The following is a 24,473-nucleotide window of genomic DNA, read 5'->3' on the forward strand; positions in this document are numbered from 1 at the left end:
AGATGCCACTCTGATTCGACCTCTAGCATGAGAATTTCTATACGCCGCAGGTGAGGCCATAAAAAGAAAAAAAAAAAAACCCGCATATATAGACATATGTAATATATGCTCGAGGTAGTTTCCAGAATAACTGAGTTCACATCTCTGTCTTTAGATAGCACTAATATTACTCCAGAAAAATGAAAACAACAGCAGCAACAAAAAGTCAGAGTGTTTCTAAAGGATTCTGAAAAGAGACTCACTAATCACTACTCATAAGTCATCCATAAAAAAATTTACTAAACATGCACAATATATACAGCATTCTGTTTGAGTCTGTGGAAAGCTCAATGATGTATAAAAACAAACTTCTCCCTAGAAGAGTTTGCAACGCAAATAGGGAGATTTACAAAAAGGTTAACATGAATATACGCCAAATAAGTGGTACTGCAGTTCAACAGGGTTACTATTGTAGACTACTGTAGAAAGGATTGTGTTAATGAGGAAGGTCCAGAAATACCACGACAGGGAAAAAGCATTCCTAGTGAAGGGAAGAGCATGAGTACAGACAGACATAAACGTGAGAGTAAAACTATGTTCTAAACTGGGTGACTGAAACACATCTGGCTGGAGTTAAAGGCTTATATTAGAAATTTTGTGGTGAGTTCCCATTGCGGCTCAGCAGGTTAAGAACCCAACTAGCATTCATGGGGATATAGGGTTCAATCCTTGGCCTGACTCAGTGGGTTACGGATCAGGCATTGCTGCAAGCTGCAGCATAAGTCGCAGATGCAGCTCGGATCTGGCATGGCTGTGGCTGTGGCTGGCAGCTGCAGCTCCAATTTGACCCCGGGCCTGAGAACTTCCGTGTGCTGCAGGTGTGGCCCTAGAAATTTTGTGGAAAAAATTGTTGGAAAGACACATTGGGATTAAATAATTGGAGGTTTTGAAAAACGAGTCACATTTTAGCTTCTGGATTTTGATAAAGGCAATGGGGAGAGCCACTGAACATATAAATTAACAGAGAAGAGAAGACACAAAGGGAGTTTGGGGAAGACAAGTCCACTGATACTTAAGATAAACAGGAAAGGAAAAACTTTTTGACAAGATCAGTTAGAAGACATGAAATAAAGACTGTTTGGTAGCAGAAACAAATTATGAAAGACTACAAATAGTCAATACAATCTGGCTATAAGAGAGAAAGAGAATTCAAAGAGAACTGGAAGATTAAGAGCCTGACAGAAAGGGGATAGTTTTAGACACAAAAAGAATGAATAATCAAGTTAAAATGTCTATAGATGGTTTGATATGAGATAAAATCTTATTAGACAAAACTGAACTAAAGGGCATCTTAAAGTCTTGTTAGGAAACGACAGTCCACAGTTTGAACAGGTAATACAAAAGAAAAGGTTAGTGCGCAAGGTTTGACTTTTTCCCTTCCCAAAACGAGAGTTCAAATCTTTTATGCCATAAACATCCTTTTATCCTACACATAACTCTGAATGGATATATGTTAGTTTTTCAAGTAACAATTTAAAAGTTCATCACAATCTTTATCAACTGATGACTCCTTATCAGAGCTATACCTTACGTTTTGCCAAACCTAACTGGTGTTTTTTTCGCTTCAAGCAAACTTCATTGCTGTTCTCAGTAAATTCTTTTCTAAGTGAAAGCTCACAAAGGCCTCATCTTCTCATCTCCTCTCTGCCAACATTTCCAAATTAAAATGTATATTTCCTACCAAATCCAATCCCACACTTCTCTCTTAAAAGCTGATACTCATACTTACAAAGCCTTCTCTTGAGCTCTCAAAAATCCCTTCCATTCTTTGTGAATCTCTCGTTATTTAATACATCCTTGTCCCAGCTGTGCCATAATTCACATGCCCTTAGCTTATTTACTCTCTACAGACATTAGTGTCTTATCAGCAAAACATAAAAGAACTTATAGGGATTTTTATAAGGCTACAACAGGATAAAAGGAAATGTACTTTTTATTAAACCTTTTATTTTAGAAAATTCTAAACATGTAATTAATATATGGCAAATCTTTTTCCACCCAGTATGTATTATGCCCCAGCTACTTCCTCCAAGCAAGATCAAGCCTGGAGTTCCCGTTGTGGCTCAGGTGAAATGAATCCAACTAGTATCCATGAGGACACAGGTTCAACCCCTGGCCTTGCTCAGTGAGTTAAGGATCCGGCATTGCCATGAGCTGTGGTGTAGGTCACAGACGTGGCTCGGATCCCATGTTGCTTGTGGCTGTGGCGTAGTCTGGCAGCTATAGCTTTGATTCGACCCCAGCCTGGGAACTTTCGTATGTCACAGGTGCAACCCTATTTAAAAAAAAAAAAAAAATCTCTAGAGCTGGGCTATCAGGACAATGTTCTGGATAGTTTTTTCAACAGCAAATCTTATAAATTTTTTTTGAAGAACCTATAGCATTTTTCTATTTTTTTTTTTAAATGATTCACTGTATGCTCTCAGCATAGTCTTATCAGAAAATTCTATCTGAAAAATTAGGGAAGATGTCCTTAGTTCTACGAAAAGAACTTTCCCCCTCTCTGCTTCCCATACTTCAGCTTCTGTCTTCACTTTTATTATTTTTTTCCACCTTTCCTTTCATACTATTGCACATCTGATATCAAATGGGGACTACCAATTCATTTGCCAAATATTATGGGCCTTACACTATTATTACTGTTATCTGTATTGGCTGCTACCTTTACTGATAAATCAGGCATCATAGTAACTGCTTTCCTGCATTATCACAATTCTCTGAAGTTTTTTTATTTCCATGGTACAGCTGAGGAAATGAGGGTCAGAGAGGCTAATTCAACTGCTGCTAATAACTGCCGAAACTTGAACTCAAATCTCTTTATCACTAAAACATGCTATTTATTTGCTATGATTTAAAAATGTTAATTTATTCATTTCCTCCCAGCTTTAACTGAGGTATGACTGATAAATAAAAGCTGTATAAATTTAGGTTGTACAACATGATTATTTTTTAAGTATACAAAATGTGATGATTTAATATACATGTACATTGTGAATGATGACCACAACATATTCGCCACTTTACATAGTCAACTTTTCTTTTTTTTGGTCTTTTTAGGGCTGCACCTGTGGCATATGGAAGTTCCCAGGCCTATACCATAGCCACAGCAACACCAGATCCTTAACCCACTGAGCGAGGCCAGGCATCAAACCTGCGTCCTTATGAATATCAGTTGGGTTCGTTACCGCTGAGCCACGATGGGAACTCCTGTAACTTTTCTTTTTCTTTGGCGGGGGAGAAGGTAAGAATACTTAAGAACACTTACTCTTCTAGCAAATTTCAAAATACACAATATAGTACTCTTTTTTTTTTCTTTTTAGGGTAGCCAATACAGAATTCTTAACATACATTAATTAGAACATATGCTCTTAAGCCATATACCATAGAGAGAACTAGACATGTTTGGAGAATTCCAATCGAGGATGACTAAGCACTGGGTGTAAGGGAGGAAGGACTGGGCAGGAAATCAGGCTGCAGAAGAAGGCAGGATTTTAGATCACAGCCCTACTACACCCTAGTCATATATATATATATATATGTGAACTTTATTCTGAAGGGTCTGGGGAACAAAAATAAGATTTTTAAGCAGGTAAACATATGGTAAAATCTGCCATTTAGAACGACATTTTTAGGATAGGTTGGAGAGACCAAAACTGGGTTAGACTAAAGGCAGGTAGACCAATTAAATGTGCAGAGAAAAGGTGATAGGGTCTGAACAAAATGTAGTCATTTGATATCAAGTACAGATATTGAGCCTTTTAAAGTTTCCTATAATTTCAAATTTAAAAAATCATCCACCAAGAATATATTATGTCTGGAGGTCCCATTGTGGCTCAGCAGTAACAAACCTGACTAGTTATCGATGAGGATGCAGTAACCATGAGGATTTGGGTTCGATCCCAGCTTGCTCAGTGGATTAAAGGATCCGGTGTTGTTGTGAGCTGTGCTATAGGCTTAACAAGCTGAAAAATAGTTCTTGATAGAGTAGTTTAATCAGATAAGAAGGCACAGTATCACTAAATATGTATGTACGTACATATGTATTTATTTATTTATGGTTGCACCTGAGGCATATGGAAATTCCTGGGCTAGGGGTCGAATTGGAGCTGCTGGCCTAGGCCACAGCCTTAGCAGTGTGGGATTCAAGCTGCATCTGTGACCTATTCCGTAGTTTGCAACAATGCCAGATCCTTAATCCAGTGAGCAAGGCCAGGGATGGAACTTGCATCCTCACAGATACTAGTCAGGTTCTTAACCCACTAAGCAACAACAGGAACTGCCACTATATATTTAGAATTATGGATTTCTGAAATTATATTAAGAAAAATGTAAAAATTTATTAGTGTTATTAACTGTAAGACTTACAGATTAAATTAAAAAAATATAAAAAGAAACTTCTTTCTCAAGACCTGGGACCTCAGGCATTGTCTAAAGTACAAAAGAAGGCATATTCTTTGTCAAATATACTTAGGGTGCCCATTTAGGATTAGCTCCCAAGTTTCCTGCTTCCTTATTTTATGATTTTCTCACTTTCACATGAAGATCTTGAATTTTGAAAAGTTCTCCTGGCAAAATGGAGGACAAGGGGAATGAAGCAAGCTCATAGTAGGTGTGGACCATGTATCATTGCTTTATACTGAGATCTCATTTAACCCTCACATCTACTTTACAAGGTAAGTATTATCCACATGACAGATGAGGTACAGAGCCTAATAACTTGCTAAAGGCCACATGACTATCAGACACCAAAGCTCATCTCTTTCCATCATAGCACACTAATGCCAAAGAAGATAAAAGGGTTTTCTTCCAATGTTTAAAAAAGTACCAAGTTTGTATTAATAAATTCAGAAACCATTAAACACTGACCTGTAACATGCACCTGGATACAACAACTTCAGGTACTTCAGGGAATTTTTGTCGCAGGTCATGTAAAACCTGAAAATCAATTTGGTGGCTTCCTTGGGCCATTCGTATATTGCCTGATCAGGACTATATGTACAGTAGGCAATTCTAGGCCTTAGTGGAAATAATACTCATCTCTTCTGTCCAAGCATTTTCTGTGAAAGAAAGAAAAAAAATTTTAATGAGAACTGATTATAGAATGAATAGTTGTGGATTTAAATTTTCAATACAAAAGGGTATGTGCTTTAGTACCTAACATTTAACATAAACTATAAAATATTATTTATTCCAATAATGCTTTCTTCTCAGTTTATAACTACTGAAGGCAAACTTTTAAATTGTCGAATCCCTACTCATTTTAGTGCTTTATAATGGCTGTGCCAAAAGGCATTCAAATAAGAAATTATTGTCAAAGCTGTTTTAAGGGGGAAAAGAAGTAACTTTACTGATTTTTTTTTCTTAAAGATCAGAGGACAGCCTGAAGTGAGTGAACTTGTTTACTTAAAATTCTTAAAGTCTGGATCCTGAAAAAGTTTAGTTCTACAAATAGCTTTGTCTAAAAATGATCTATAACTCAAAACATTTTGCTATTTTGTGTTAATTTTCAAATGTACTTAATGCTTAAACATGTAGTCAATTCATTCTCAGGGGCTTAGTAGCACTTTATTAAAACCCTCTGATTCTATTAAATCAGTATTTTTTTGTCTTTTGTCTTTTTTGTTGTTGTTTTGTTGTTGTTGTTGCTATTTCTTGGGCCACTCCCGCGGCATATGGAGGTTCCAGGCTAGGGGTTGAATCGGAGCTGTAGCCACCGGCCTACGCCAGAGCCACAGCAACTCGGGATCCGAGCCTCGTCTGCAACCTACACCACAGCTCACGGCAACGCCGGATCGTTAACCCACTGAGCAAGGGCAGGGACCGAACCCGCAACCTCATGGTTCCTAGTCGGATTCATTAACCACTGCGCCACGACGGGAACTCCTAAATCAGTATTTAAAAAATACTAAGGCTGGAGTTCTCTGGTGGCTCAGTGGGTTAAGGATCCAGTGCTGCCACTGCTGTGGCAGCTCTGGTTATAGCTATGGCGTGGGTTCGATCCCTGGCCTAGGAATTTCTGCACGCCACGGGTGTGGCCAAAAAAACAAAGCAAAACAGAACAAACAAACAAAACTAATACTTGGGCCCCAACCCTGGATGTTCTCATTTGATTGGTTGGAAGCAGTGTGGAAAAGGATTTTTAAAAGTTATTCTAACCTGTGGCCCAAGCTGAAAGTCACCCAACTTATTTTTATTTATTCATAACATTCCTAAAGTAAACCATGACTAATTCTGCCTCTTGGGGATATAAACAGTATATAATTAAGTTAAACATAAATAACATCAAAATATTTAAAATCATGCCATTTGCAAAGTATCAGAATACATTTCATTTCAGTATAAATTTAACAATAAGATATAATCTCTTACAAACAAATTTCTTTTCTTTTCCTTTTTTTTGTCTTGTCTTTTTAGGGCCACACCCACAGCATATGGAGGTTCCCAGGCTAGGGGTCTAATCAGAGCTACAGCTGCCGGCCTACGCCACAGCCACAGCAACGCCAGATCCGAGCTGCATTTGCGACCTACACCACAGCTCACGGCAACGCCGGATCCCTAACCCACTGAGCGAGGCCAGGGATGGAACCCCCAACCTCATGGTTCCTAGTTGGATTCGTTTTCTGCTGCGCCACGACAGGAATGCCACAAATTTCTTAACCATAGTATTTCTCTTTTCCATAGGCTTAAATATAAGTCTGTAAACTCCATGAATAAAGGAATTAGGTCTCTTTTGTCCATTACTGTGTACCTAGCACTTTGCAGACAGATTTTAGCATAAGAGTAGATATTAAAATACTTTTGAGTAAATGTAATTGTGATAGAACTCCTGAATCCTCAACAGAATAAAAGTTCATTTAGTATCATGTTGGTAAAGCTTTTCAGGTTTTTATTATCATTTGGCTAATTTTTACTTTAACTGATATTTAAACATAATATAAATATGGGACAGACTGCTCATCTTGAGAAAGCCTCCCTGACTTCACCAGGCCTATCAGCTCACTCATCTGCCTCTTCCCTCTTTTGAGCTAAACTCCTTGAAAGGGTTGTTTATACTTAAGTGTCCTCGTTTCCTCCCTCTTAATCAGTTTTAAACCCACCCCCAGTCGGGCTTACACAGTTTTTCTCTATGTAAGCTACACTTATCAAGCTGTCCTGGACCTTCAGGTTGTAAAAGTTAAAGGTCACTCCTCAGGCTCATCTCACCAGACCACTCTGCAGCCTATGAACCAGTCAACCACTCCCTCATTCTTTTACACAATTTCTTCACTTGGTTTCTGAGATGTATACTCTTCTAGATTTCCTCCTACTCATTGACAGCTCCTTCTCAGTTTTCTTTGTCAGACCCTCTTCCTTTTCTGGTCTAAATACTGGTGAGCTACAGAGTTCAGACCTAGGGTTTCTTCTCAATTATGTCTATGTTCCTCTTCAAGGTAACCTCATCCAAACACAACATGGTTTTAAACAGAGGCTTTGCAAATCTCTATTCTTCAACTCTAATGGAGCGCTCTCTCTCCCTTGAGTTTCAGACTAATATAGCCTGCTTACATCTCCTCTTGGATGTCTAAAATTCACTTTCAAGTTAGCATGTCCAAAATTAGTTTCTGCTCATCCACACTAAACCTTTCTCAGCTCTTTTGTCTCAGTATAGTGTACTACTACCGGTCATTCAGTTGGTCCTTTTCACATCCCAGATCTAATTCATCAGGTTTTGCTGGCTGTTACTTGCAAGAAATATTCTGAATTTGACTACTTCCCCCCACCTGTTAATGCACTTGTCCCAGTCACCATCTAGTTCACTTAGACTACTACTGCAAAGGCCTCTAACCTGCCTTCACCCTTTGCTCCACCTCCACTTTCCACTATATTCAGCAGAGTGATCTTTGTGAAAAGCAAATCAGAACAATCATCTCCCCGGTGCAAAACCCTACACACAAGGGCCCTGGCTAATTACCACCCCTTGGACTTCATTCCTACCTCTCTCTCTGTTTCCTTAGTTCCAAACTGAGTCCTCTTAGTTCTGCTTATTTCTCAAAGAGAAGCCAATCTCATTCCTCCCTTAGAGATTTCAGCCTTGCTGCTTCTGTGCCTGGAATATTTCCCCTCATGTGCATGGCTCTCTCTCTTACTTCATTAAGATCTCCAATCAAATATCACTTCCTCAGAGACTGCTTCCGTGACCAACCAACCTCTCTATCTAAAATAATGCCATGCTTGTCTCTCCTCACTCCCTACCACATCTTCATAACCTACTTTTTCTTCATAGCATTTATCAATACCTGATATATTTTTACTATCTACATATCTACCTACCCAAACATTAGCTCCACAGGATAAAGAATTCTGAAGTTCACTGCTATATCCCCAGGATCTAGGTCAAACATGCAATACTTGTTGGATAAATAAAGATTTTACTGTATGATTTCTTCATATTTCTGGCTTCCAAAACACATTTCAAATAATCTAGATTTGGAGATTTATACATAAAATTTGAGGGAGAGGCAAATAAATTCTCAGCTAATTCAGGACAACCTTCTTTCTTATTTAAAAAAAAGAATGAATGATGAAAAATTAAATTTCAACTTATTTCATTATTAAAACATACAGAAATATCTAAAGTTCTATGAAAAACTCTTATCACGCTTGTTTTTCTAAAAAGACTATTAATAAGTGCACTAACAAGAAAACTGTCCAGATGTACAATTGCATTTTTGGGATTCACTTCCTGTAATGGCTAAGTAGCTCCTACTGGACTAACTTACACAGACAACTTCTACAACTAGACAAAATATAAAAATCAACTGCTTCAAGGCAGAAAACAGAAAAGGAGGAATGGTGGTGCTAGGGTTAGGGAGGAGAAGAAGGGAGTCAGTACTTAGAAGAAGGGGACAGCATAGGGCGACTTTCCATTTTTTAAATGGCTCTTAGCCAGAGAGCAGGCCCCAGTTGGTTTATGGAGCTAAAACCCAGACAGTAAAGCTGCAGTTTTACTCACTTAATGAACCAATTAACAGACTTTGGCTTGGCCACAACAGCTGAACACCTACTGAGTAAATCAAAGTAAGGAGAGAAGCACCAAATTCTACGTATAAATTCTGCACACATCTCTGATCCCCAAACTACACATATTTGAGAGATTCCAAGGCTAAAATAACCAAACTGAGATTTCAGTTTGTAGTTTGAGTTCAGCCAAGTTAACTGCCTAATAAAACAAACAAGTAAGCAATTAAACCAACCAACCAAACATCAATATTCACTAGAGGAACACAATAGACTCTGGAGTCTCCACAACACATCATTCATAATGTCCAAGTTATAATCTAAAATTATTACACAGAAGAAACAGGAAAAACTGACCCATTCTCAAGAGGAAGGCAAATAAGGGGAAACCAGGCCCAAGAGATGAACCAGATGCTAGAAATTGCACATGAGGATTTTTAAAGCAGCTATTTTAACTATGTTCAAGAATGCAAGAGCAAACATGCTTGATTTCTCAGCAGGAAAAAAAAAAATCCACCTATTAAAAAACCTCAAATTCAAGAAGTGAAAAATAAAATGACTGAAATTAAAATAGTCCCTAGCTAGATTTAACCACAGATTGGAAATGACAAAAGAAAGAGTCTGTGAACTTGAAGACAAAGCAAGAGAAATTATTCTATCCTAAATCATGGAGGGAAATAAAATGATTTAGATGTGGAGGGGGTGAACAGAACCTTGGGGACCTGTGGGAAAGTATCAAAAACTCTAACATACCTATAATTGGAAATCCAGAAGGAAAAGGGAGAGAAAATTGGGTAGAAAAAAGTATTCAATGAAATAGTGGCTAAACATTTCCCCAAGTTAATAAGGATGTAAATTTACACATCAAGATCTCGAGCAGCTCCCTGGCCATCTTGGTGGTTGCTCTTGGTTGGGACCCATCCCACAACGAAGGCAGGAAGGTGGTGGTCACAAACAAGACAAAGTTGCCAAAGTCAATCAACTCTAGACTCCAGATCAATTCTAGATTCCAACTCCTTATGAAAAACTGGAAAGCACATGCTGAGGCACATGCAGGTTCTAAAAATGATGAGATAAGGCAAAGTGAAACTGGTCTTCCTCACCAACAACTGCTCAGCCTTGAGGAAATCTGAAAGAGAGTATTATGCCATGTTGGCCAAATCCAGTATCTATCCACAGCAGCAATAATGCTGAATTGGGCATAGCATATAGGAAATACCACAGAATATGCAAACTGGCTATCACTGATCCAGGTGATTCTGATATCATTAGATGTATGCTGAAACAGACTGGTGAAAAATAAATCCTGCAAAATTTTTCTTTAATAAAACTGGTCAGGAGTTCCCGTCGTGGCGCAGTGGTTAACGAATCCGACTAGGAACCATGAGGTTGCGGGTTCGGTCCCTGCCCTTGCTCTGTGGGTTAACGATCCGGCGTTGCCGTGAGCTGTGGTGTAGGTTGCAGACACGGCTCGGATCCCGCGTTGCTGTGGCTCTGGCGTAGGCCGGTGGCTACAGCTCTGATTAGACCCCTAGCCTGGAACCTCCATATGCCACGGGAGCGGCCCAAGAAACAGCAACAACAATAACAACAACAACAACAAAAAACAAACAAACAAACAAAAAAAAACTGGTCAAAGACTATTTTAAAAACAAAACAGGAGTTCCTGCCGTGGTGCAGTGGAAATGAATTCCGACTAGGAACCATGAGGTTGCAGGTTTGACCCCTGGCCTTGCTCAGTGGGTTAAGGATCTGGTGTTGCCATGAGCTGTGGTGTAGGTTGCAGACGTCGCTTGGACCTGGCGTTGCTGTCGCTCTGGCATATGCTGGCAGCAGCAGCTCCGATTGATTAGACCCCTAGCCTGAGAACCTCCATATGCCACAGGTGCAGCCCTAAAAAAAAAGACAAAAGACAAAAAAAACCAACCAACCAAACAAAAAAAACCCCAAAAATTAAACAAAACAAAACAAACAAAAAGATCTTGATCAAGATCAGCAAACCCTACACAGGAAAAGCCAAAGAAAACCACACATCGGCATAACATTTGAAGTGCTGAAAACCAGAGAAAAAGAACATCTTGAAAACAGCCAAAAAGTGAAATAGAGGGGAACAACAATTCGAATGAATGCTGACTTCTTATCAGAAATAATGGTGGTCAGAAGATACTAAAATGACAAAATGTAAGTGCTGAAAGGGAAAATAACCCACATTCTGCATCCAGCAAAAGTAAACTTTAAGGATAAGGCAAGATAACTATTTTTAAATGTAGCCTTTGTGGGTGAGGAAATAAATTTTATAACTAAATATATTATGGGAACAGACAGGCATTTATTAACTCCAAAAGGAAAACCAAGAAATACCTTACAACCTAATCTGGAAAATTATTACTAATAATAAGTACATTTATAGCAGTGGGTGCAAAACCGGCAACTAACCTGTTGCCAGCTCAAATGATCTGGGAAGAATAATTTCTTAAGGATTCTACACAACAGCAAGTTTTTACAGTACTACAAAACCCAACTGTAAATAAATTGGAAAGATTTATAAAATGTGCCATGTTCTTTCCTTTCTTAGAGTATGTAAACAATTTACTTCTGACCTTTCAATATTATGACAGTGCAGATTACTAAGTATTGGTTAATGGCTCACTCAGACTTCATGCTATGATAATTATCAAGTCTTCATTTTTATTGTTGTTCATCATGGTAAATTCTTCCAGGACTCTAAAAGAGTATAATGCAAATCACTGTTTAACTGTCCTCACAGGAAAAGACCATAGTTTCCAGATTAAAAAACAATAATAACAAAGAAAAGCAATAGGACTTAGAGGTCTGATAAAAATTTGAGCATTTATGAGGCAACTGGATATTTAAAACTGGACTATCATCATCCACCCATATAACCCAATCTAAGAAGTGTCCAGTATGCAGCAGATACTATGTTGGATATACAAGTATGAGAGTCAATACTCTTGCTCTCCAGGTCACAGAAATTCCTCGATTAAAGGCATATCAAAATAAGCTCATAAGTTAGATAACTATTTCAACTTGCTCACTATTTTATCTTGTCTGCTTCCTGCTACCAGATCTGCTGCCTGCTATCCCAGCCTATCTTGTTGCTAACAGTAATTTTTTTCATCCCTTTCACATCATTCAAAATCAGACTGGAAGGGAGTATATGAGGAAAAACTTTAGAGAGTAGAGAGCAGGAAAAAGTAAGGGCCAAACCATTTAGTGCCCAATAGGCCATTACGATTTGGAGGTTTTATCCTCAGGGTAATGGGAAGCCACTGAAAGATTTAAGATCAGAGGCAGGAAAAAGTAACATGATCAAGATATCATGTATGCTGATGAATGTCTATAGTATAGAGAAAAGGGCAAAAGGATACATGAGAAGACCAGCTGGAAAACTGCTGGAGTCCAGCCAAGAAATGGTTAAAAGCTTAAAATTGCAGTGATAGCAACGGAATCTGAGTACAAGTAGAAACTTGAGGGACACTTAAGAAGTGAAATTTAACAGAACTTGGAGATGGATTAGATAATGGGGTAAAAAAGGAGGTGTAAAGGCTGATTTCTTATTTGCTCAATTTGATGGCGGTCCCAAATGTAAACTAGGGAAAAGTGGAAAAGGTCCAAGAAAACAAAGGGCTGGATTCTAAGTTTAGTTTTGAACATGCTAAGTCTAGGGTACCTTTAAAATCTCAAAACAGTAATATCACAGAGGGAGCTGGGATATATGGATCTGGAGCTCAGAGGTGAGCTCTGGGCTGCAGATAAAACATTTTAGAGGTGTCTTTGGTGCTGGTATTAATTAAGACCTTTCAGTGTAGATGAGATAATCCTACCATACAATTTAAGAACACCCAAAGAAAAATATTCTTGGTTATATTTATTATGTGTGAAACATTATACAGTCATTATTAAAATTTTTTCCTAAAGACCAACATTCCTTCTAGCCCAAATACTAAACATTATATAAAAAAATCGATTAAATTAAAAAAAATTTTTTGTTTAGGAAATATTTTAATATGATATATCCTATAATAAAAAACTTAAATGAAATTTTAAAGAAGAGAGCACGTATACAGCTTTTACAAAGACAAATACTACTACAAAGTTTATCAGGAAAACCAGCAATTTCCCTGCCTCATGCATGCCTCTCTACTTCTACCCTATTCCATGGAGGTAACCATTGTCAACTCTAAGCTGTTTCTCCACATTCCTACACAAGATGATTTCTTGATTTTTCAATTTTACACATTTTCCACAGATTTCCTACAGCGGAAAATGAAGAATTAGCTTTATAACTTAGTTCCTATCCCATAATATAACCATGCTTCATCACTCTTATGTCCATCTGCCCAATTACTTATTTTATAATTTATGTTTTATCATTATTGTTAGCCTAGCCACTTAACCCATTATGCACAGTGGATTATAATTCCAAGGTCCTTTCTCTACTGGCATTTTGGAAAAGTATGTGTGTTGTTAAGGAAAAAACTGTAAATATCAATCCTGTGTGACCAAAAGCTAACCTTTCATCAAAAAATATAACAGCGAAGCTCTTGAAATTCTATCCCCAGGAGAAATGGGGAGCAAAGAGAGGGAGGAGGACTAGGCGGGAAACACCACTGTTCTACTCAAGTTACAGATTTAGATGAGACATAATACTTTTTAGCAAATCTTGCTAAGAGATTAAAAAACAAATAAAATCTCAAAACAATGAAAGATTAAAGTCAACTGCTCCTGATGAGGAAGTATCATACAAAGTAAATGATGGAGCGAAACTGAAATTCCCAAAGATTCCACTTTTAAAATAGGAGTAACTGGTAATGTATCTTGAATTAAACTACTTAGATTTACATACTTTAAACTTGATAGTGTTGGCCTTTACTATTAAAGTCATATAAAAAAAATCAATGAAAAAATTAGATGTTACTCTCAGATAAGCTTTAAACTTTCTTAAGCAGGAGAATTTAAAAACCAGTGTTTAACCATTTGTTTCTAAAACTTTCTGGTCAAAGAATGTTAATAAAAACAAATAACCTAACATTGCTAAATATTTCATCTCAATTTTATATTAATGGGTATTGTTTCATTTAATAAGATGAGACAAATGGCTGGTTGAGTCTATAAATTCTGGGATTTTATAATTTGTGCTCATTTATTTATGAAATTTAATCTGCCACTGGCAGTGTCTTCTTGGGCAATTCATTAAACTTCTCTCTATGCTTGTTTCTTTATTTATAAAATGGGGATGAGGGAGTAGCTACCTCATACGATTTTGAGAATTAAATGAGTAATACACGTAACATTAACACTCCAAGAATTTAAAGGATTAGTGACAGCATGGTGAAAATTAATGGTATTGCACTCACCTGGCCTGTAGCAAAAACTACAAACACTGGTAGTAATAATTATTTTAAATATCATGAATTGCTGCAAAGTACAAAGGAACAAAACCTTAGCAAACAAGAGCTGTGTGCTGCCCTGGCTGCAGAATATTGAAGGAGTTGATTGAGCCTTTGAGGCCTTCCTTTTCTATGTACATAGACAAATAACTTGTATATTAGGGGAACTCAGACAAAGCTACCTGAAAACCTAGTACTAGGTTGTATAGAAGTGGCAGATACGTGGTATACACTGTGCTATAGGTGCTTAAAAGGCTCTCTAGGCTACGGGAGGGTGTGGGAGGGCCTTGAATCATAGGTACTTAAATAAGCAGGTTAGAGTATGGAGCAAGGAAGCCAAATACTAGGCAGGTTCTGGAGATAATACGTTAGTCACCTGTCTGGCTAGAAGAAGGGTTAGGAGAAAAGGGATTAGGAGGAGTCTGGGGTGGTGAGTATCTAGAAGTGAAGACAAGAAAAGCCAGTGAGGCTGCAAGTGTATAGTGGTCTTGAGATACACCAATATTAACATTTCATTAACATTTATTTAACATTTTATTAACACTGAGTGCAAGTGTATAGAGGGTCTTGAGATACACTACTACTAACATTTTAATATTATTGTGTAAACCTATATGCTTATCATTTCATCTTTGCCGTACATGTACGTGGTTGAGTTTTACTAGAACAAATTTAATTATTACAGCAAAGAATATAGTTCTTGAATATAACACAGAAATAGGATGAAATAATATGAAACTAAAATTCACTTCTCAACTGCATTAGCAAAAGCTCATGGTCAAGAAGGTAGGAAGGTCTTTCTGTTTTAACATATATACCATTCTAAAATTTAACTCTGATTTCCAGAGTGACCTCCAAAGATGACAGTTTTTTCCTACAAACAATGGAATCCTGAGTTGGACAGAACTCTAAAAAATTATCTTGTAAGAGAATATAATCTAAGAGGTTAGAGAAAAAGCCTTGTTGCCTGGTAGACTCTTTTTACTACTTCCCCTTCCACTCATCTATCCAATTTTACCACTTAAAACCAACCTTTGACAACAAAGTTTTTTACACAAGTAATGTTAGTTTCAAAGTGGAAAGGACTACCTTGTTCACTGCTGTATCCTATAGCCTTAGAAAGAGCAAGACAAGTAGTAGATGCTATTTTTACTAATATTTGTTACATCAGAATACATCTGGATTAAAAACTACTATAAAAAGTGGTAGCTATCCTTCCAAACTGAACTGTTTCCCTCACCCTCGGCTATATAGCAGTGCTACTGTAATACTTGTTCTGGAAATTGCAGATTTGTTCTAATGCAATTGATATATTAAGGAACAATTTGAGCACTAAATGAATTTTGCTTTGATTTCATCTGTGAGAAACACTAGGTGAATGCACAAAGCCATACTCAGCTGAAAGAAGCTGCATGTGAACATACAAAGAGTTAAATATGAACACACACCTCAAGCACCTGCCGGCTACCTCAACTCACTGGACTGCATCTTTGCGGGATCAGTCACACACACCTACACCCTGTGTTACAAATTTCCTTCTGATTTCAGAATATGCTTCTTCAAATACTTCACAATAACAAGCTTCCATATCTATACTCACTTCCATAAGCAAACTTCAGGTGTGTTTAAAAGCAAAATACAGTATTTACTTGCATAAATACTGTATTAAGTATTTATATATTTCTTCGCCATTTACTATACATAATAATCATACTATCATATTTTTAAAGGTTCCTATCTTTTTAAATGCTCACTGATGGCATTTTGAGTGTTGCACTCCAAATGAATTATTTCCCTGTTAAGTCCTGTAGGGTTTTATTTTTTTGACAAGATTTGCATAGCATGGTGCTTTTTAGGAACACATATGTTGCTTTTTTTTTTTTTTGTCTTTTTAGGGCCAAACCCGAGGCATATGGAGGTTCCCAGGCTAGGGGTCAAACTGGAGCTCTGGCTGCTGGCCTATGCCACAGCCACAGCAATGAGAGATCCGAGCTGCATCTGTGACCTACACCACAGCTCACAGCAACGCCAGATCCTTAACCCACTTAGTGAGGTCAGGAATTGAACCCAAGTCCTCATGGATATTAGCTGGGTTCATTAACCACTGAACCATGATGGAAACTCTTTATGGCAAGTTTTAACAGAACTATTTATACTTCAAAGTCCCTCTGACCTCAACACCTGTTACTAAGGTCCCCAGGATGCCAAATGGGAAGGTAGAATGTTTCAACTTCTCTATTTGGTTGTCAATATGCTGTTAACAGTTTATTTTTTTTTAAATTTTATGGTCACACATGAGCACATGGAAGTTCCTGGGCCAGGGATCGAATCCCAGCAAAGCTGGAATCCACACTGCAGCTGCACCAACGCTGGATCCCTCAACCCACTGTGTCAGGCAGGAGATCAAACCCATGCCTCCCCAGTGACCTGAGCCACTGCAGATTCGTAACCCACTGTGCTACAGAGGGAACTCCAATGGTTTCTATTACTAATTTTACCTTGTGCCTCTTCTGTGCACTGGCTGACATGATCAGACCTTGCAGGAGTTAGCTGTAATTTTTTAAAAGTTAAAAGCAAGTTTTGAAACTTTTTGGCCTCAATGAAGATATTTCAGAGTTAAACAAAAAATTATCACCTTCCTAATTATATACATTACTTTAAATACCTTTTTCATTATTGACATAGTATGTGAGTATCTCATCAAATGCCAGGTAGGTAATGGGTGATGTACCTCACATTTGATTAATTTAATTTACAAATGTCATTAACTGAATGTTAAAAATTTCAAAATTACTTGTTAACAGCAAATTATTAGAATTGTATTTCCTGGAGCATGATGTTACATCTTTATTAAAGCAAAGCAAACTTCCTCTTCAAATTCTACAGTGTCAAATTATTTTCCTAAGAGTTAAAATGTAAGAATTGTTGCTATGGTAATTAAAAATCTAAAATTCAAATACTATCATCATTTGTGACTAAAACAGGGGAAGTATAATCCACCTTCAGCATAAACTTTAGCATAAAACAGCTGTAATATTGAATCACTTTACACAGATATCTGCAAAAATAAAATAACATTAACAAACCAAATCAGTCACGTGAATGCCACTTAAAAGTTACCTTCTGTGTTCAGATTTAGTGTTACTTAAAAGCTTAGAGGGAACAAAATATTATAAAATGTATTTCTCCACCTGATGAGCCTACAGTAATTTGTAATATTTATTGTCTTTCTAAAGACAATAAATATTAATAGCTGAAGTAACACAATGAGCCATTCTACATCTTCATACAAAGAAAACTTTCCAATTTTCTCATTTAATACACTACTTCAAGGTCACAAATGTTGACCATTCTTACATTTAAAAGGCTTACTAGTTATAAGTTCCTCTAAAAGGAATGTGCAAGTCAGCCACGCTTGGCAATTTACGTATTGTGGTTTTGTGGTACGTGCTACCATTTTCTAAGGATCAAGAAACGTGCAATAAATCTAAGGCAGAATGGTTAAAATTCATCAAAACATATTCTATAACTACCTTGTATATATTTTCCAATTCATACCTCATTACTGTTTTCTAATACACTAGGGCTTTAAGATGGAAACAAAGTTGCCTCTCGGTGCCCTCCTTTAATGTAATTTTGGGATAATCCATCCTGCACATAAATATAATCTTTTAAAAAAAACATATATATGTGATATGATAATAAGCTCCTATTTGTAGGTAAAAGGGGAAAAAAGAGGAGAAAAGAAAATGAAAGCATTTGAAAGAACTACTCATCTTACACAAACTCAGTGACATGTGGACATTATAATAATTTGGGTAAATTATTAATCTAAATGGTATTTTAAGATGAAGATTCAGAGAAAGTTGTAAAATTTCACCATCTGATCCCCATGCAGTTTCAACTTGACCTCTATTTTTTTGTTGTTGTTCATCCAACCTTTCTCATCTTTTTTCTACTATCACGGCCCTCAGCTGACTTTCCCCCACAGGAGACTGCTGGCCAGCCACTAGTTATGCGTATGTTACGGCATTGAGAGAGTGATGATTAACTTCACGAGTTAGACATAGTGTAAATGGGCAGTTATTACTGCTCTCTAAAACCTTCAATACCTAACAAAAAGTTAAATCAGCAATTTTAAAATTATGTATACATACACTTGATTGGTAATTGACAACTGTGGTGAATCATGAAACTGCTAAACCTGCCAACAGAAAAAATACATAAAATCTATGTGCAGAGGAAAACACTTAAACCTAAGATCTTATCATTATCATAATATTCAGAATTTTCAGAAGAAATAATAGAGCATTCAAAATGAGCAGTCAAAACTGGTGAAATAATATTAAACTCAATCAAATCTCTAAAATAAATTTGTTCAGTATGTGCCAGTCTTTCAAATCTAACATGGTGAAATTGTTGAATAGTTGGCTACTAATCTTGCTACAGTTATGAATTAACTTTATATCAGATGGTCAAGAATAACCTCAGAACTGTACAGAAACTTCTATCTCAGCAGATTTATTATATACAAATCTATTTCGCAGTTCTCCAATTATAGATACCCTTAGTGAATATTCAATTTAATAATATTTTAATTGTATAACTGAATAAAGAATCAGAAATCCATTATTCAATACTGATCCATAAATGTAGAAAGACTTTCATAATAAGAAATATGACTGTAACTATATATGAAAGTGAGTCTCAACATTTTGATTTATGAAATGACGCATTTTCTAATATATTATTTTTATGTATTTTCATATGTACTATAATATACATACATAGTATACATATTCTGCTTACTCAATAAACATCTGTTGAGCATCTACTTCTTACTCTATACCATAATGGGTGCTGAAAATGTTATAATAAAAGCACAGCTGCCTATGCTTAAGAAATTTGCATTTTAGTACAGGAAGACAAACACATCAACAAATGTAATATCTGAGTTGTGCTGAAGTACTCAGGAGAAACAAAGGAGGGACCAGTCAATTCTGAGGGAAGGAGAGGATTTAATCGAAAGATGAATTAAAGAAGGCAACACCTAAGAATACTTCAAACATAAGTGGCTGCTTGGAAAAAGATTTTAAAGGAGTAAGACAGCATGGCAAGTTTGGGAAACTGTTACGTTGCTGGTTAATGGTGAAGTGCAGGGAGTGAGACTAACAGGGAGAAAGTGCAATGAAGAATGAGGGCAGGCATGGATGATCTTAATTGCTCTCCCCTGCACCACATGTGCTGAATCCCACAAGTCAGCAAGAACAACGTGCACCTCACTTTACAGATATGATAATTTATCTCTGAAGTTCCAAGCCCTGCCTGGTTCTGTGACATTCCACAAAGTGCCAGAGGCAGCCATGCATTCATTCAGCAACATTCACTCCGGGCCATTCAGAGGGGTAAAGCTGCAGGGGAGATCAAGCGGAAGAAGTGCCTAAAACTTAGGAATTAAGGAATGTCAGGAAAAACTTCACAAAGAATGTAGTGCCTAAACTTAGCCATTACAGATGAATCAAGTCTTACAGGATATCACTGACAACTGTTTGTGTTGGGGGAAAGGCCATGGAAGAATATGATAAATTTGAAGAATTATTGCTGTGGTGCAGTACGGAAGTGAGATAAGGCTAAAGTGATGGGAAGCTCTCAGTGAAAAATGTACAGATACCAGGTAATGTAAAAGATCAAAGAAAACTCTACTGGCCTGAACTTTTTCATAAATACGATCTACTTTCTGGATCACGTTAATATCTTGGATGCATTCCACAAACACTGCCCACTATAAGCCAGGTAACATGCCCTAGGTATGCAACGATGAATAAGATACAGCCTCTCTGCTTTTGAGATTATAAACTAGAAGAATTCAGATTCATACTGGACTTCTTATAGCATATATTGGTTATCTCACTTTATCCTCTCCACTGTGAAGCAGAAAGGACAACTGCTACACCATTTTTTTTTTCTTTTTAACTGAAGAAATCATGGAAAGACATACTAAGAGATACATCCTCAGTTTCAACTAAATCAGCAGCAGTTCTAAGTACTCTAGGCCAGCAGTTGTCAGCTGCGGGGTCACTATCCAGTGCTACTGCAATCAGTTATGGGGTGGGTTTAATGAAATCTGTTGTTGTTGTTTTGCTTTTTAAGGCCTCACCTACAGCATATGGAAGTTCCCAAGCCAGTGGGTCTAACTGGAGCTGCAGCTGCTGGCCTACGCCATAGCCACAGTCATGCCAGATCCAAGCCAAGTCTTCGACAAGTCAAGTCTGTGAGCCATAGCTCAGGGTAACGCTGGATCCTTAACCCACTGAGCGAGGCCAGGGATCAAACCCACATCCTCATGGATACTAGTTGAGTTTGTAACCCGCTGAACCACGACAGAACTCCCAAATGAAATCTATTGTTGATCATTAAGTACCAGAGCACTCTCTGTAAGTTCATAAAGTAGCTAACCTATAGACGAAGAGGACCATCTAAGGATGTCACTTCAGTGCATATTACTAAAAGAACAACCTGAATGATCATGAAGGGATATGTAAGTTAATGTATAACCATACTAAAGACTACTAAGCAACTTTTTATTTATTTTTTAGCTTTTTAGGGCTGCATTCGTGGCATATGGAGGTTCCCAGGCTAGGGGTGGAATTGGAGCTACAGTTCCCTGCCTATACCACAGCCACAGCAACACAGGATTTGAGTTGCATCTGTGACCTACACCACAGCTCACGGCAATGGTGGATCCTTAACCTACTGAATGAGGCCAGGGATTGAAGCCACAACCTATGGTTCCCAGTCAGATTCGTTTCCGATGTGCCATGATGGGAACTCCACAACTTTTTTTTTAAAGTGCAGTAAGATATCCAAATAATTATATGCAAAGACCTATAAGGCATTACTGAATGAAAAGAGATGCAAACCCCATGTATAATGATAGCCTTTGTGTTAAAAAAAAAGGATACGAAAATTATTAAACAGATATTTTTATATGAATGCACAGGAAAAGTTCTGAAGGGACACACACTAATTACTTGGGGGGGGGCTAGATTGAAGATGGGCTAAGATTTAGTCTGCTGTGTTTTAAATTTTTATAAGACTATATATTCATGTATTACTTGTATAATAAAGTATAAACAATTGAGATTAGAGCAGAATATTTTCCCTATAAAATTATCTCCTATATATTTCTCCATAACACTACTTCTATTCTGGTATGTGGATAGGAAAGTAAGAGGAGAACAGAATGAACTATTTGAAAGTAACTGTAGTGAGCCAACTCAGTGCATTTTCAAATAATTCAAAGCCTACCTTATCTATGCTGAAACTCTCACCAATACAGTTAACAACTGCAACAATGCTCAATTATCAGGAATCTTGACAGAGAAGATTTAAATGTCCATACATAAAGGTGGACAAGAACACTCTTCTGTGAGCTTACAGCATAATTACTTTGGTTCAGCACTTACTATGGGCTGAGTCCTGTGCTGAACACTTTTTAACCTGTATTGTTTCCTCAGCTACTTCTCACAACATTCCTATGAAGAAGTGAGAAACTGCAGGTAAAATTCTTCACACATAATCCCTAATGCATATAACAGTAAGTACTGTCCTTAATAGGCATTACTACTGCCTTATCTCTAACTTTATTAGGTCCACCTCACTCTCCACAACCAGCTTTTCAAAAGATTCACTGGGTTAGTGCACCAATGGTTAAGAAGTCTGCAATGGGGAGTTCCTGTCATGGCTCAGCAGAAACGAATCTGACTAGCATCCATAAGGATGCAGATTTGATCCCTGGCCTCACTCAGCAGGTTAAGATCCGGTGATGCCGTAATCCGGTGTAGGTCGCAGGCTCAGATCTGACGTTGCTGTGGCTACAGATCCAAATTTGACTCGTAGCCTGGGAACCTCCATATGCCACTGGTGCAGCTCTAAAAAGACAAAAGAAGAAGAAGAAGAAGAAGAAATATACAATGGATTCTCATTACCTGCTGAACTGAACCCAAACTCATGGAGACCTGGCATCTGAGAAGTGTGACACAGCTCCATCACCCACCATATCCTTCTGTACCCTACTATTCTCTAGGCATGCTGGATTGGCTCACAATTTTTAGAACATATTATATACTTCCATAACTTAGAAATACTCTTGCTGCTCTTGCTAAAGAATTCTATCTACCATTCAAGGCTCAGGAGAAATATTACTTTCTCTACAAAGTCACCTGTCACTGGTACTCTCAAGAACATTGCTTGTACCTATATTATGATACTTTTTGTATCGTCTGTAAGCTCACTGAAAGCAAGTTTATTCACTTTTATATTCCTACTGTGCCTATTACAGTGTTTTACACACAATTTGTATTCAATAATATAGAAAACTTTCACCATTACTCATAGCCCGAGTGATAACTACTAAGACTTGAAATGCAGAAGTAATTTTCTCGTTAATTCCCCCTTCAATTCACCTAACAGTGGTAATGACCCTATAATAACTTGACTGTAGCTCCATTTCCAGTCCCAATTCAGCACTCAGTGAGATATAATTATTTCAATATCAAACAAATGAGATGGCGCATAATCAGTGACCTAATGCTGACAAGACTGGCTGACATTAACTTCATTATGCACTAATATAGAAGGATGGAATTCAAAGCACAGACTAGAATATTAGAGTCATCTTTAAAAATCACAATTGGATGTAAAATTCCTCTGTTCAATTTTGGATAATCTCTAATCTATCTGAACTGAACTTTTAAATAAAAAGGTATGTATGGTCATCTACCCATTTAATAAATAAAGCCATCTTTTATGGAATATTTGTTTCTATACCTGTACAAACTGGTAAATACAATAAATGTCCTTAAAAGCCAACTGACCTTAGCTCTCTAACCATTCATAAGTAGTTTCTCTTGGTTAAAAACTAAGGTAGCAGGAAATCTTAGTTTTTAGTTTTGTCATCACATTCCATGACAAAACTAGTTCCAACCAGTTACAACTTTCTTATCTATGTTTTTTTGAGGAATCCAGTAAAAATATAGCAAATACTAGATATATACTTACACTTAAGATATAATTAAATTTTCAGGTAACAGTACTCATAATATGTTATTTGATTCCAGCCAGGAATTTTACTTCTTCCAATTAATGAAGAATATATTAACTCTTTATGTGAAGGCATTGTAGTACAGAAGACTTGAGGACCTCAGGACAGAGAACTAGTTTCATTTATTTAATTCTACTACTTTGTACCATGTGAACCTCTTAAAGGAGAACAGGTTTTTTTGTTGTTGTTACTGTTTACTTTTCAATGAAGACTAGAATATTTTTTGTACATTTACAGGGTTTAACTCAATAGCATTTCAAATTTATTTTTCCTATATATATTTTTTGCATTAGTTTGCTACTACTAGCAAACCAGTTAAATCAGAAATATTCAGGCAAAAGGTATGTTAAAGTCAATACTAGCTGCATGTTACCTAGATGTTAGGGATGTTACCAAACTTTAAAGCAAGATGACAAGTTTTAAAAGTAAAGTTCTGGTTATTATAGGTTTCATAGTAAGGCAATTACAGAGGCTAAACTTGACTGGTGCCATGGACTTTAGCATACCTGGAAATAGAAAAATTCAAATGGTAGCTGTTCTTGGTTGGCCCATTGCCATTTTTGCAGCTTACAAATTTTTAATTAAGTAACTGCAGTGAGCTCATCTCTACTGGATACTTCTTTTCCAGGGCAGGTCCAGGAACTGGGTCTGGAGCCTTGAAAGCAGAAGAAAAACTAGAGTAAACTAGAGGTAGGCAGAACAAGAAAGGTGGACCAGATAACACTGAGATCTAATAGCAGTGCTCCCCAGGGTCTCTCACATAAATATTCTTAGGTGGAAAGAATCTCTTATATTACAAGTTACTAGAAGATGCTATTTGCATTAGGTAAGTCACTGTCTTAATCTACCCAACACCACTCTAAACTCCCAATCATAGAAACTGAAAACAGCAGCCCTAATGAAATTTCTACTGGCTTTTAGCA

The 24,473-nt window shown here is 37.2% G+C and overlaps 1 protein-coding gene across 1 annotated transcript in view; it reads right to left on the minus strand.

The window, feature by feature from the left end:
- The window catches only part of TAB2 (TGF-beta activated kinase 1 (MAP3K7) binding protein 2), a 49,803-nt gene extending 25,598 nt beyond the window's left edge, over nt 1-24,205 (minus strand). Inside the window, 2 exon segments of the mRNA XM_047769977.1 lie at nt 4,906-5,096; nt 24,057-24,205. Of these exon segments, the coding sequence (XP_047625933.1) occupies nt 4,906-5,007 (102 nt within the window). The 5' untranslated portion in view covers nt 5,008-5,096; nt 24,057-24,205.
- Nucleotides 24,206-24,473: the final 268 nt, after the last annotated feature.

This window comes from Phacochoerus africanus, chromosome 2, assembly GCF_016906955.1.
Source record: "Phacochoerus africanus isolate WHEZ1 chromosome 2, ROS_Pafr_v1, whole genome shotgun sequence".
NCBI classification, from domain to species: Eukaryota; Metazoa; Chordata; class Mammalia; order Artiodactyla; family Suidae; genus Phacochoerus; species Phacochoerus africanus.